The sequence below is a fragment of the Lynx canadensis genome, chromosome D2 (assembly GCF_007474595.2).
Source record: "Lynx canadensis isolate LIC74 chromosome D2, mLynCan4.pri.v2, whole genome shotgun sequence".
Taxonomy (NCBI): Eukaryota; Metazoa; Chordata; class Mammalia; order Carnivora; family Felidae; genus Lynx; species Lynx canadensis.
The window spans coordinates 57,887,934-57,902,050 of NC_044313.2; the positions used below are offsets into that span (position 1 = coordinate 57,887,934).

Consider the following 14,117-nt stretch of genomic DNA (forward strand, 5'->3'; position numbering starts at 1 on the left):
AGTAGTCAACACATTAGCAAATCAAACCCAGAGATACATCCGAGTTTATCCTAGGATTGCCAAATTGTTTAATAAAGTCAGTAATTTTCAATAATAACAGAATAAAGGAGAAAATGCACATGATCCTTCAATAGATGCAGAAAAAGTACTTAGCAAAATTCACCATTGATTCATTATAAAAACTAATCACTTTAGGGGTGCCTGTGTGACTCAGTTAGTTGATCACTTGCCTCTTGATTTTGGCTCAGGTATTTGTCCCACGGTTGTGGGATCATGCCCCACTTCTGGCCCCGTGCTGAGTGTGGAGCCTGCTTGGGATTCTCTCTCTCACTCTCCCACTGCCCCCCCCCCCCCCCGCACCGTCCACTCAAACACACACTCTCTCTCTCTCTCTCAAAATAAAAATAAAAACAAAAACAAAAAACAATCACATTAGAACAGAAGAGACCGGGGCACTTGGCTGTCTGAGTCAGAAGACAGAGTGACTCTTGATCTCAGGGTTGTAAATTCCAGCACCACATTGGGTTTAGAGATTACTTAAAAATAAAATCTCTGCCCCTCCCCTGCTTACATGCATGCATTCCCTCTCTCTCAAAATAAATAAATAAACTTAGAACAAAACAGTGTGTTGCAGTTTTCTAGGTTAGAGACAATGATAGGGTAGTGACAGTGGAGATGGAAACGAATGAAGAGATTTAAGATAGTTTTAGAAGTTGAATCTATGTGTCTGCCTATGGATTGGATGTGAGTAGTAACAGAAAAGAATCAGGATGACTTCTGAATTTCTAGCCTTCTCTTCTGGGTCGATAGTGCTATTACTGAGAAGAATAATAGGTCTGTCAAGAAAATAAAAATTCCATTTTGGCCATGTTATAATTAAAGACCCCCCCCCCCCCCCCCCCCCCATATTGCTAAGTGTAGATATCAAGCAGTAGTTGTGTTTTTGAATTCAGAGGAAAAGCCTTGCCTATACACATGAATGTGAGAATTGGCAGGATAGAGATGGTATTTAAAGCCACGAGAAGGGGCGCCTGGGTGGCGCAGTCGGTTAAGCGTCCGACTTCAGCCAGGTCGCGATCTCGCGATCCGTGAGTTCGAGCCCCGCGTCAGGCTCTGGGCTGATGGCTCAGAGCCTGGAGCCTGTTTCCGATTCTGTGTCTCCCTCTCTCTCTGCCCCTCCCCCATTCATGCTCTGTCTCTCTCTGTCCCAAAAATAAATAAACGTTGAAAAAATTCTTTAAAAAAAAAAATAAAAAAAAAAAATAAAGCCACGAGAATAAAAAAATAATAATAAAATTAAGCCATGACAATGTCTGAAAAAACCTAGGGAACTGGTAGATAGAAAAATATGTCCAGAAACTGAACTCTGAGGACTTCCAACATTTAGAGATTGGGCAGAAAATGAAGAAACAATGCAGGAGATTGAAGAGGGCCTGTGAGGTTGGGGGAGAACCAGATGCGTGTGGTGTCACAGGTAGAAAATCTGTAAGTATTGGGCCGCCTGGGTGGCTCTATCCGTTAACCCTCTGACTTTGGCTCAGGTTATGATCTCATGGTTCATGTGTTTGAGCCCTGCATGGGGCTCTGTACTGACAGCTCAGAGCCTGGAGCCTGCTTTGGATTTTGTGTCTCCCTCTCTCTCTCTGCCCCTACCCCACACGTGCTTGCTCTCTCTCTTTCTCTCTGTGTCAAAAATAGACATGAAAGAAAGAAAGAAAGAAAGAAAGAAAGAAAGAAAGAAAGAAAGAAAGAAAGAAAGAGAAAGAAAGGAAGAAAATCTGTATCTATTACAGGCAAGGCTTTTTTTCCCCCCAAGAAATTTCTCATAATTTTGTATGAATAAACACGAATATAAAAGACAACTTTTAATAACGATTATTTTGATTTTTTAAAATTAAGAGTAGGGTAGGGGCAGAGAGAGAGGGAGAGAAAGAGAGAATCCCAAGCGGGCTCCATGCTGTCAGCTGGGAGCCCCATGAAGGGCTCAAACTCAAGAACTATGATAGCATGACCTGACCCCAAATCAAGAATCAGATGGTTAACCCAGTGAGCTACCCAGCTGCCCCATAAAGATTATTTTTATTTTTTTTTTTTAATTTTTTTTTTTCAACGTTTATTTATTTTTGGGACAGAGAGAGACAGAGCATGAACGGGGGAGGGGCAGAGAGAGAGGGAGACACAGAATCGGAAACAGGCTCCAGGCTCTGAGCCATCAGCCCAGAGCCTGACGCGGGGCTCGAACTCACGGACCGCGAGATCGTGACCTGGCTGAAGTCGGACGCTTAACCGACTGCGCCACCCAGGCGCCCCTAAAGATTATTTTTAAATGGGAGGATAGGGGCACTTGGCTGGGTCAGTCAGTGGAGCCATTGACTCTTTCTAATTGTGACTTCAAGCCCCATGTTAGGTGTAGAGATTACTGAAAAAATAAAAAAAATAAAGTTTTGCTCTCAGGATGGCCAAGAGAGAGATGGAGTAAATCCATCAAGGCAACATCTTTTATTTTATTTTGTTTTATTTATTTTTTAAAGTTTATTTATTTTGCGATGGAACCAGCAGGGAAGGGGCAGAGAGTAAGGGGGACAGATGATCCAAAGCAGGTTCTTCCGGGATAGCAGAGAGTTCAATGCAGGGCCTCTAACTCAACCAACAGCAAGATCAGGACCTTAGTCAAATTCAGACACTCAACCAAGGGAGCCACCGAGGCTCCCCAAGGTAACATCTTTTAAAGGTGGGAGACACTGGGCCACATTACAAGTCTGGGAGGAACCTACTAGTGAGGTCCACATTGATGATACAAGAGAATGACGGAGTAGCTGAAGAAAAAAAGGCCCTTGAATGAGTACAAATAGGATTGTTCATTGATCAGTGGACTTTGTCCACTGTTGAAAAAGTGGAAAGAGGATATAAGACAAGCACGGATATTAGTACTTTTGTAGAAAGTCGTGGTATCATGAGGAAATTCCTACCTGATGTCTTCTATTTTCTCAATTTTCCGGAAAAAAAAGGCGAGGTTTTCTCCCAAAAGAATAGAAAATTCTGCATGCTAACAAGGGACGCCTGGGTTTGGGTAATTGGTTCTGTTCTAAGAGCGTGTGTTGAGCATGCGTCGGCGTGTCTAGAGAAAATGCGAGAATATTTGTCTGGGCCAGATTAGGAACACCCCCAATTTTCCTAACGCATAAGCAAGCAAGGATCTCTTAAAATCTCCGCCCAAGCGCCGCTCTCCACGTGGAGCATGCCGGGCTGGGAGGGGCTGCTTCGCGCAGGTCACTTGGGACTGCGGTGGGCAGGCGGACATGCGCATGCGTGCGGCGCCTCGCGGACTCGCGCTTCTTTTCCTTCTCTGAGGTTCTCCGTTTCCCTGGTTTTAACTGGCGTGTGTTTGCAGTGTCTTCCCCCGGGATGTTGCAGCTGGAAGAACTGGAGCTGTTGAAGAAGAGTCTCGGGGAAGAGGCTGGTCCGCCGGCGGAGCTGTGAGCGGAGCGGAGGGAGGGTTTGGGAGCAAGGCGGGAGATTTGAAAGAAAGGAGCGGGAGAGGCGGCACCCACGCCTCCGGGAAGCCAGGCTTGGGATAAAATGATCCCGCTCGGGTCCCAGGGTGCCGGACGAGTTTCCCGAGCTGGGATCTGTTTCATAGGGTTCTCTTTGGGTCCGCACTTGGGCCAGAGCTCGAAAACTGCTTACTCAACCGTTCATTCCTGCCCGTATTCGGGGAGTGCCAGTCACCTTAAACTAGCCTTCATAAAAGGAAATTGCAACTGCTAGATGCTTTTCTCCTTATGTAGTTGGAGAAACTTATCCCACGGAGAACTCTGCATCCTCAACTTGGACTAAATGGTCAGGGCAACTTGACCAGCATAATGTGGAATTATTTTCAATTAATAATAATGATAATTATTGTTGACGGATCTTTGCGTTTTGGGTTTTGATCAGCAATACCTTTGCGAGATCCTTAAGGTGTCCCAACTGACCTTTGGGAATTTCGCAGCCCTGGAGTAGGTGAATGAGGTGATTACAAAGTAGTAAGAGTCTAGGGTTGGGTGACAAAGATAGTTTGAGGGTAATAGGAAGGCATTTGGTATTATAATTAGAGAGGTAATGACTGTGGACTCTTGTACTGTCACTGATAAAGACTGCAATCAAACTGGAAGGACTAAAGAGGGACTTAATATTTTCTAGAGCGGTTAGAGCAGTCCTGCATAGTTTTCAGGCGGCTAGGATCAATGGATAAAAGTATTGTGCAGTTGACTTGCCCATTATAAATGAGAAATTTCTGAGTTGAGTCACTGTATGAATGAACTAATGTGACAGGTATTAAGCTTGCTTTTCTCTAGGAAGTAGGCGCTAGTTGATTCATACTGAGATTTTACAGAAAGATTTTCTTCATTAAATAGTAGGTACGGCTAGATAATTTCTAAGTAGGCTCCTAAAGATTGATACAATACTGTGGCTCAAGGTAGTATTTCAGCAAACCACCTCCACTATGGTTTTCCTTAACAATACCTTTCATTTACAAAAAAGATGGTGTACAAGACATTTGCTTTTATTTGTACTTTGGGAGGGTTTGCACCAGTGGTAGGAATTTGTTATTTGATATTTCTCAATTTATCCTTAATCCTCATAATCATGGATGTTTCACAGAGCTCCTGAGAACCTGTACAGTATTTGGAAAAACTCGTATCACAAGCATGTTTTAAATGGCATTAGTTTTGGGAAGTTTTATAATCGGAATTCTGCTATGCCCTTGCTCTCTTAATTTTTACGTATTTTAGCTAATGGTCATTGTGATAAGCTTTCTAGAAGAAACAAACCTAGAAAACTAGAAGGCATGTTTGTAGATAAAGGAAATTGGATGGCTTATTTCATGCTACAGTAGTTCTGTTTGTGTATGCTTCAGATTTCAGAAGAAAGAGGAAGCTTCCTTTTCTAAAACAGTTCTGAGCCGAGGAATGGATAACCGGTACCTGGTATTAGCAGTCAATACTGTACAGAATGAAGAAGGAAACCATGAAAAGCACCTAATCATCACTGCTTCTCAGTCACTAGAATATAAAGAACTGTGTATCCTTAGGAATGACTGGTAATTTTTGTGTGACTTTGAGCACTGATCTGGCTTAAGAGTCTTAAGGGAGCAGATATGAACCTGAATTAATTCCATGTAAACATTTTGCTTATTACCTCAGCATCTCAAAGCCCTTATTCTGAAACTTGATCTTTATTGTCATTTGAAAATTAAGTACAGGGTACCTGGGTGGCTCAGTCAGTTAAGTGTCCAACTTAGGCCCAGGTCATGATCTCACAGCTTGTGAGTTCAAGCCCCATGTCAGGCTCTGTGCTGCAGCTCAGCCTGGAGGCTGCTTCAGATTCTCTCTCTCTCTCTCTCTCTCTCTCTCTGCCCCTCCCGTACTCATGCTCTGTCTCTCTCATTCAAAAATAAACATATGGGCACCTGGGTGGCTCAGTTGGTTAAGCGTCTGACTTCGGCTCAGGTCATGATCTCATGGTTTGTGGGTTCGTCTCTCTGCTCCTCTCTTGTTCACTTTCTCTCTCAAAAATAAATAAACATTTAAAAAAACCCCAAAAACATAAGCATAAAAAAAGAAAATTAACTACAAAGGGCCTTATTAATTTTTTTTAATGTTTTTATTTATTTTTAAGACAGAGACAGAGAATGAGCAGGGGAGGGGCAGAGAGAGAGGGAGACACAGAATCCGAAGCAGGCTCCAGGCTCTGAGCTGTCAGCACAGAGTCCGACGCGGGGCCCAAACCCAAACAAAGGGCCTTATTAGATGACTACTTCCAAAGTTTCCCAGTACTTAAAAAAAAAATTTTTTTTTAACGTTTATTTATTTTTGAGACAGAGAGAGACAGAGCATGAACGGGGGGAGGGTCAGAGACAGGGAGACACAGAATCTGAAACAGGCTCCAAGCCCTGAGCTGTCAGCACAGAGCCCGACACGGGGCTTGAACTCACTGACCGCGAGATCATGACCTGAGCCGAAGTCGGCCGCTTAACCGACTGAGCCACCCAGGCGCCCCTTCCCAATACTTTTTAAGATTGCAGCTTAAAACTCGTAATTATTTTCACTAAAAGCAAAATTAATTACAGCATAAGAACATTCTGAAACCCTAGGTTTCTCTACACAAGCAAAGTATGGTATGTGAGGGGTAAAGGGCAAATTCAGAGAAAGTGGAGGTCTAATTTTGTCTATTTAGGCTCTTTGTCTAGATAAGAATGATAAATACGATTTTGTTTTTTTTTTTCTTTTTTAGCATTTATTCATTATTTTCAGAGAGAGTGAGAGAGAGAGGTTGTGTGTGCACATTAGCTTGGGGGAAGAACAGAGAAAGAGGAGAGAGAATCCCAAGCAGGCTCCATGCTGGAGCCCCAAATCAGGGCTCAATCTCACGGTTCATGAGATTGAACCAAAATCAAGGTTGGACATTTAACCAACTGTGCCACCCAGGTGCCCCAGTATGTTTTTCTTCTTAACACATTGGGTTTGTCTTCATGTCTCAAGACTTACAGAAACTGTAGAAATGCTAGAAATCTTAAGAATGAGAGAATTAGTATTGAAATAAGCTAATCCATAAGTGGAGCTATGTATTGACGCTATTAAAGATTTGATAGCTTTTGCAGTAAATGATGCTAACACTAAGCAGTTTTCCTTTTTGGTATTTAAGGAAGACCCCTGAGTGTTTTCAGTTGTATTTCAAAGGTAGAAAGGAGTAGAATGAGTAGGAGTTGATTCTGAAGACTGCATCCTAGTATTAAATTATTTTGAAAGACCCAGAAATTTACAAATACTATTCCTTCAGATAAAGTACTCATTTGCTTTTTGAAGCTTCCTTAACATGTTTAAATATAGGAACCTAAACTATGTATATTTTGCTTTATTTTTAGGTGCTCTTTACCAGTGGAGCCGGGGGACATCATTCATTTGGAGGGAGACTGCATATCTGATACTTGGATAATAGATGAAGATTTTGGATATTTGATTCTATATCCAGACATACTGATTTCTGGCACAAGCATAGCCAGTAGTATTCGATGTATGAGAAGAGCTGTCCTAAGTGAAACTTTTAGGGTGAATAATATTAACAGCTAATGTTTCTGCAGGGTCTTAGAGTTTACAGAGCACTTTTATACTCTTATTTCATTTAGTCGTCACAAATTCCTGTGAGGTAGATGGTAATAATCAGCTGCATTTTACAGATGAGGAAAATCAGGCTCAGAGAGGTTAAATGTTAAATGACTTGCTGAGAGTTACTGTAGCTAATAAGTGGCAGTGCTAGGACTCAAGTCCAGGTGACTGAATCCTTTGAATCTTGATCAGTGCTTAATAAATAATTAATTCTAATGATAAAAGTAATGTAAGCGATGATATTTTTTAATGCTTCTAGGAATTTCCAAACTTGGCTTCATGTGATTTCCAATAAACTAAAAATAAATGTGACTGTCTCTCATAAAAAAATATTCTGGAAAATTTCAAACATACATAAATAGATGATTCGAATAATTTCCCATATACCCATTTTGCTGTTCTCAAACATTATATTATTTTGCATGTAAATGAAGGTGGATCTTTTAAAAATATAAATATGATACCTTTATCATACACCATAAAATTAAAAGTATTTCCTTTCATTAATATAATGCCCAGTTTATCTATAATGCCCAGATAGATAATGTCCCATTATTTCTCTGTAATGTCTTTAATAGAAAGTAGTTTTTTCTTCAGTTGGTTTGTCAGAATTCAAACAAGGTTTTTTGTTTTGTTTTTTTTTTAAGATTTTATTTTTAAGTAATATCTATACCCAGTGTGGGGCTCGAACCCACAACCCTGAGATCAAGAGTCAGATGCTTTACCAACTGAGGCAGCCAGGCACCCCCAGAGTCTTTGATTTATGTTTTGATAGGTCTCCTAAGTTTTTTTTAATCTATATTCTACCTATTCTTACCCTCTTTGTTTCAGTTCCATTTACTGAAGAACCTGGGTTTTTATTAAGAGTTTCCTCTTCCTTTCAGTGTATTTTAAAAATTATACAATTTATATCTATGTAGAAAACCAAAATTGTTTTAGAAACTTTTTACTTCGTAGTTCTTTTAGACTTGTTAAGAACTTGCATGAATAGTACAGAGAATCCCTCTGTAAATTAATTTTTTAAATTCCTGAAGCATGTTTTGGTGGACTTTATCTAGTTTTTTGATAGCTTTAAGGGGAATGTCTAGGCTAAGAAAAGGGTTAATTGAGAAATATGCCTTTTTTTTTTCTTTAAAAATTTCTTATAATGTTTATTTTTGAGAGGCAGAGACAGAGCATAAGCGCGGGAGGGACAAAGAAAGAGACACACACAGAATCTGAAGCAAGCTTCAGCTCTGAGCTGTCAGCACAGAGCCCGATGCAAGGCTTGAACCCACGATCTGTGAGATCATGACTTGAGCAGAAGTCAGATACTCAACAGACTGAGCCACCTAGGCACCCTTTTCTTTTTTTAAATACTGTTTCTTTTTGAGTGGAGAGAACTTGTCAAAAATCTGTGCTGTAAATTTAAATTTTATGTTTGAATAATGTCTTTTACTTACATGAGTTTATGAGCCATGGCTTTATTGCATTTTATTTCGGTAGACTATAAAGTGAAATTAGAAAAGAATATATTAAGTATTTGAAAATACATTGAAATTTTTCATATAGGTTATTTTTAATATTTTCAAAGTGGAAATTACTGATTTTCATTAAAAATAACATGCTTGTAAAATAATTTGGGTAATTCTTTACGTTCAGAGAAACTTCTCTAATAACAAACTATAGAAATGATCCCTGAAAGTATAGTCTTTAATTCGGATAGTTCTGAATAGAAGAAAGTGAAAGTCATCTGTAATTCTACTTACTAGAATAAAAATTGTTTAATATTTTAGCATTTGTCTCACTAGTGCAGTTTGGCTATGGTAGTTAAAATTGGTAATAAATATGAGATCATGTGTGTTAATAGTGTGGAATAAAATATATGATTTTTTTTTTTTTAAATAGAGCTGTAATCCAGCCACACGTCGAATGCTGATTGGTACAGTTCTTCATGAAGTATTTCAAAAAGCAATAAGCAATAGCTTTGCCCCAGAAAAACTACAAGAATATGCTTTTCAAACTATTCAAGAAATAAAACATCTGAAGGAAATGTAAGTAGTACAAGACATGCTGTAGGTACAATTCTATTATAAAATCTATTCCTGGAATCCAGAAGGTATTTGGCTATTAGACTATTAAATATAAATCAGAGTAATACTAGAATATAGATTCCAGGGTTGTAGTACCCCACTGCAGTTCTGTGAAGAGCTTCTGAAATTGCAGAATAGAAACTCTTGAGCTAAAAATATCTGAATATTCTGTACATGTGTGCAATAGATTCTTCAGCTGTTCTCAGTGTAAAAAATGTTTTGCCTTACTTGTAGTTATGTGACATACTGAAAATTGTATGGGTTTGGGAATCAGATGGACTTGGTTTTATATTCTAGCTTTGCTAGTTTTAGGATTGAACAGGTTACTATTTTTGAAAGGTTTTGAAAAAGGCAGTAAATCCTATTTTGCAGACTTTTGTGACAGTGGAGAAAATACATACAAACCCACAAATGGCTAATTGTTGGCATTTTAAATTTTATTTTATTATTTTATTTTTATTTTTTTAATGTTTTATTTATATTTGAGAGAGAGAGTGACAGAGTGCAAGTGGGGAAAGGGCAGAGAGAGAGAGACACAGAATCAGAAGCAGGCTCCAGGCTCTGAGCTGACAGCACAGAGCTTGACGTGGAGCTTGAACTCACAAACCATGAGACCGTGACCTGAGCCAAAGTCGGTGCTTAACTGACTGAGCCACCCAGGCGCCCCTAATTGTTGGCATTTTGTGAGTGACTACATGCAGAGGGGTTGGCATAATCTGCTGTTCTGTCATCACTCCTATTGCAGACTTTTTTTCACAGAAGTATTTTTATTAGTGGTAATTTTGATTTCCAGACTAGTTGACATAAATCTGCTTTTCCCAGATGTAATTCTGTTTCGCTGTTTATATGGAAAAAGTGTGTTCCAAAATGCCACACAACTTATTTACTAATGTCATATGACCTATTGTCCTAAAAACATTTAAAAAAAATTTTTTTTTCAACGTTTATTTATTTTTGGGACAGAGAGAGACAGAGCATGAATGGGGGAGGGGCAGAGAGAGAGGGAGACACAGAATCGGAAACAGGCTCCAGGCTCTGAGCCATCAGCCCAGAGCCTGACGTGGGGCTCGAACTCCCGGACCGCGAGATCGTGACCTGGTTGAAGTCGGACGTCTAACCGACTGCGCCACCCAGGCGCCCCCTAAAAACATTTTAGATCCCTGACATGTGTCAGGCATTGTGTTCAGTGCTTTTAGACATCTTATATAATCTCATAGCAACTGAAAGAAACTGAAACACACAGAAGCTGTCCCTTGGTCATGACTACATAGCATGACATTCAGAATATGAGTAGATTTCATAAAGCTTTTGCTTTAAAGAGTTCTACTTATTGCCTTATTTGCCACTTTGCATTTCAGTAAAACACAGCTGTTATTTACATTTTGCCTTTTTATTTTTATTTTTTAAAGTTTATTCATTTATTTTGAGAGGGAGAGAGCATGTGTGTGTGCATGAGCAGGGGAGGGGCAGGGAGAGAGAGACTGAGAATCCCAAGCAGGTTCTATGCTCTCAATGCAGAATCTGATCAAGTTTCTAACTCACAAACTGAGATCATGACCTGAGCCGAAATCCACAGTGGGACAGTTAACTGAGCCACACAGCACCCCATTTTTCTTTTTTGTAATTAGAAATTTGAAAATTTTTTAGAATTAGAAACTTATTTTTTAAATTAAGTTTAAAATTTTAATTCCACTATAGTTAACATACAGTGTTATATTAGTTTCAGGTGTACAGTATAGTGATTCAGCAATTCTGTATATTACTCTGTGCTCATCATAAGTGTACCACTTAATCCCTTTCACCTATTTCACCATTCCACCACTCACCTCCATTGGTAACCCTCTGTTGTCTATAGTTTTTTTTTTTTTTTTTTTTTAATTTTTTTTTTTCAACGTTTATTTATTTTTGGGACAGAGAGAGACAGAGCATGAACGGGGGAGGGGCAGAGAGAGAGGGAGACACAGAATCGGAAACAGGCTCCAGGCTCCGAGCCATCAGCCCAGAGCCTGACGCGGGGCTCGAACTCCCGGACCTCGAGATCGTGACCTGGCTGAAGTCGGACGCTTAACCGACTGCGCCACCCAGGCGCCCCTGTTGTCTATAGTTAAGAGTCTTTTTTGGTTTGTCTCTTTTCTTTGTTTTTTGTTCATTTGGTTTGTTTCTTAAATTCCACATATGCATGAAATCATATGGTGTTTGTCTTTCTCTAACAGACTTATTTTACTTAGTATTATACTCTCTAGAACCATCCATGTTGTTGTTGCAAATGGCAAGATTTCATTCTTTTTTATGGCTGAGTAATATTCCATTATACATGGATGTGTGCGCATGTGTGTATGTGTGTGTATCACATCTTCTTTATCCATTCATCTATCGATGGACACTTGGACTGCTTCTATAATTTGGCTATTGTAAATAATGCTGCTATAAACATAGGCAGTGCATAAATCCTTTCAAATTAGTGTTTTTGTATTCTTGGGGTAAATACCCAGTAGTGTGATTACTGGATCAAAGAGTAGTTCTATTTTTAATTTTTAAAGGAACCTCCATACTGTTTTCCACAGTGGCTGTACCAGTTTGCATTCCCACCAACAGTGCAACAGAGGGGTTTTTTTGGGTTTTTTTTGTTTTTTGTTTTTCCACATCTTTGCCAACACTTGTTTTTTGCATTTCAGAGTTTTAACTTTTTTTTGGTCATATCCTAGTCAACATACAGTGATGCCTTATCTGTTGCATGTTGTATTGATTATTCCCCTGAAATAAATCACATCAAAACTTAGTAGCTTTAAATGACTCGTGTCTAATCTATTACCTCATAGTTTCTGTTAGCAAACTATGTTAGGTTAGGAATTCAGAGGTGGTTTAGCTGGAAGGTACTGGCTCAGGGTCTCCCATGGGGTCTCCCTTGTGGAGCTGGTCATTAGAAGGGAGGATCTGCTTCCATGATGATGCATTCACATGGCTGTTGTCATGAGGCCTGAATTCCTAGCTGGCTGTTGTAGTCATGAGGCCTCATTTTGTTGCCACGTGAGCCTCTCTGTAGCGCTGTCTAATGTGTTCTCACAACATGGCAGGTGCTACTTCAGATTAAAGCGTCTAAGGAAGTGAGCAAGCAGGAAACCATAGTGCCTTTTTTTTTTTTTTCTTTTTGTATGTCCCTGGTGATGAGTGATGTTGAGCATCTTTTCATGTGTCTGTTAGCCATCCGGATGTCCTCTTTGGGAACGTGTCTATTCATGTCTTTTGCCCATTTCTTCACTGGATTATTTGTATTTTGGGTATTGAGTTGGTAAGTTCTTTATAGATTTTGGGTCCTAACACTTTATCTGATATGTTATTTGCAAATATGTTCTCCCATTCCATTAGTTGCCTTTTAGTTTTGCTGATTGTTTCCTTTGCTGTGCAGAAGCTTTTGATGTTTAATTTTCTTTAAAGTTTCTTAGTAAACTTCTTTTTAAGTTTATTTTTGAGAGAGAGAATATCTGAAGCAGGCTCCAGGCTCTGAGCTGTCAGTACAGAGCCTGAAGCGGGTCTTAAACCCACAAACCATGAGATCATGACCTAAGCCAAAGTTGGAAGCTTAACCGACTAAGCCACCCAGGGACCCCCAGAAGGTTTTTATGTTGATGAGGTCCCAGTAGTTCATTTTTGTTTTGTTGCCCTTACCTCTAGAGACATGTCAAGTAAGAAGTTGCTGCAGCTGAGGTCAAAGAGGTTGTTGCCTGTTTTCTCCTATAGGAGTTTGATGGCTTCCTGTTTTATGTTTAGGTCTTTCATCCATTTTGAGTTTATTTTTGTGTATGGTGTAAGAAAGTGGTCCAGGTTCATTCTTCTGCATGTCGCTGTCCAGTTTTCCCAACAACATTTGCTGAAGAGACTTTAAAAAAATTTTTTTTTTTTTTTACATTTATTTTTGAGAGATATAGAGACACAGAGCACAAGTTGGAGAGGGGCAGACAGAGAATGAGACACAGAATCCAAAGCAGGCTCCAGGCTCTGAGCTGTCAGCACAGAGTCCGACATAGGGCTCGAACTCACAAACCGTGAGATCATGACCTGAGCTGAAGTCGGAAGCTTAACCAACTGAGCCACCCAGGTGTACCGAGACTGTCTTTTTTCCATTGGATATTCTGTCCTGCTTTGTCAAAGATTAGTTGGCCATATGTTTGTGGGTCTATTTCTGGGTTCTCTATTCTGTTCCCTTGATCTATGTGTCTGTTCATGTGCCAGTACCATACTGTCTTGATGACTATAGCTTTGTAATACAGCTTGAAGTGTGGAATTGTGATGCCTCTGGCTTTGGTTTTCTTTTTCAGGATTGTTTTGGCTTACTCAGGGTCTTTTCTGGTTCCATACAGGATAGTTTGTTCTATCTCTGTGAAGAATGCCAGTGTTATTTTGAAAGGGATTGCATTGAATATGTAGATTGGTTTGGGTAGTATTGACATTTGAACAGTATTTGTTCTTCTAATCCACGAGCATGGACTGTTTTTCCATTTTTTTGTGTTTTCTTCAATTTCTTTCATAAGCTTTCTGTAGTTTTCAGTGAATAGTTTTTCATCTCTTTGGTTAGGTTTATTCCTAGGTATTTTTATGGTTTTTGGTAAAAAGGGAGAATTTAAATGCAGAAGACATTAAATAATGAGTATGAACTGGTTTGGAGATTTTAAATAGAGTCCTGCTCTGTAAGAAATAAAACACTTGGAAGAATCTGCCTAAGGAGATTATGACAGTAAAGAATGGCTCCATGATGGTTAGAGAAAGTTATTTAGGAAAAGATTACCCAGGGTGCCTGGGTGGCTCAGTCTGTTAAGCATCTGACTTTGGCTCAGGTCATGATCTCATGGTTCATGAGTGAGCCCCACATTGGGCTTTGTGCTGACAGCTTGAGACTGGA

The 14,117-nt window shown here is 39.7% G+C and overlaps 1 protein-coding gene and 1 pseudogene across 1 annotated transcript in view; one reads left to right on the forward strand and one right to left on the reverse strand.

Moving 5' to 3' along the window:
• Positions 1-3,371: 3,371 nt before the first annotated feature.
• Positions 3,372-14,117, forward strand: part of DNA2 (DNA replication helicase/nuclease 2) — a 53,482-nt gene continuing 42,736 nt past the window's right edge. The window contains exons 1-4 of the mRNA XM_030334660.2: positions 3,372-3,476; positions 4,901-5,083; positions 6,908-7,091; positions 9,036-9,181. Coding sequence (XP_030190520.1) covers positions 3,406-3,476; positions 4,901-5,083; positions 6,908-7,091; positions 9,036-9,181 — 584 coding nt within the window. The 5' untranslated portion in view covers positions 3,372-3,405. The remainder of the gene's footprint in view (positions 3,477-4,900; positions 5,084-6,907; positions 7,092-9,035; positions 9,182-14,117) is intronic.
• On the reverse strand, positions 8,764-8,841 carry LOC115527878 (annotated as a pseudogene).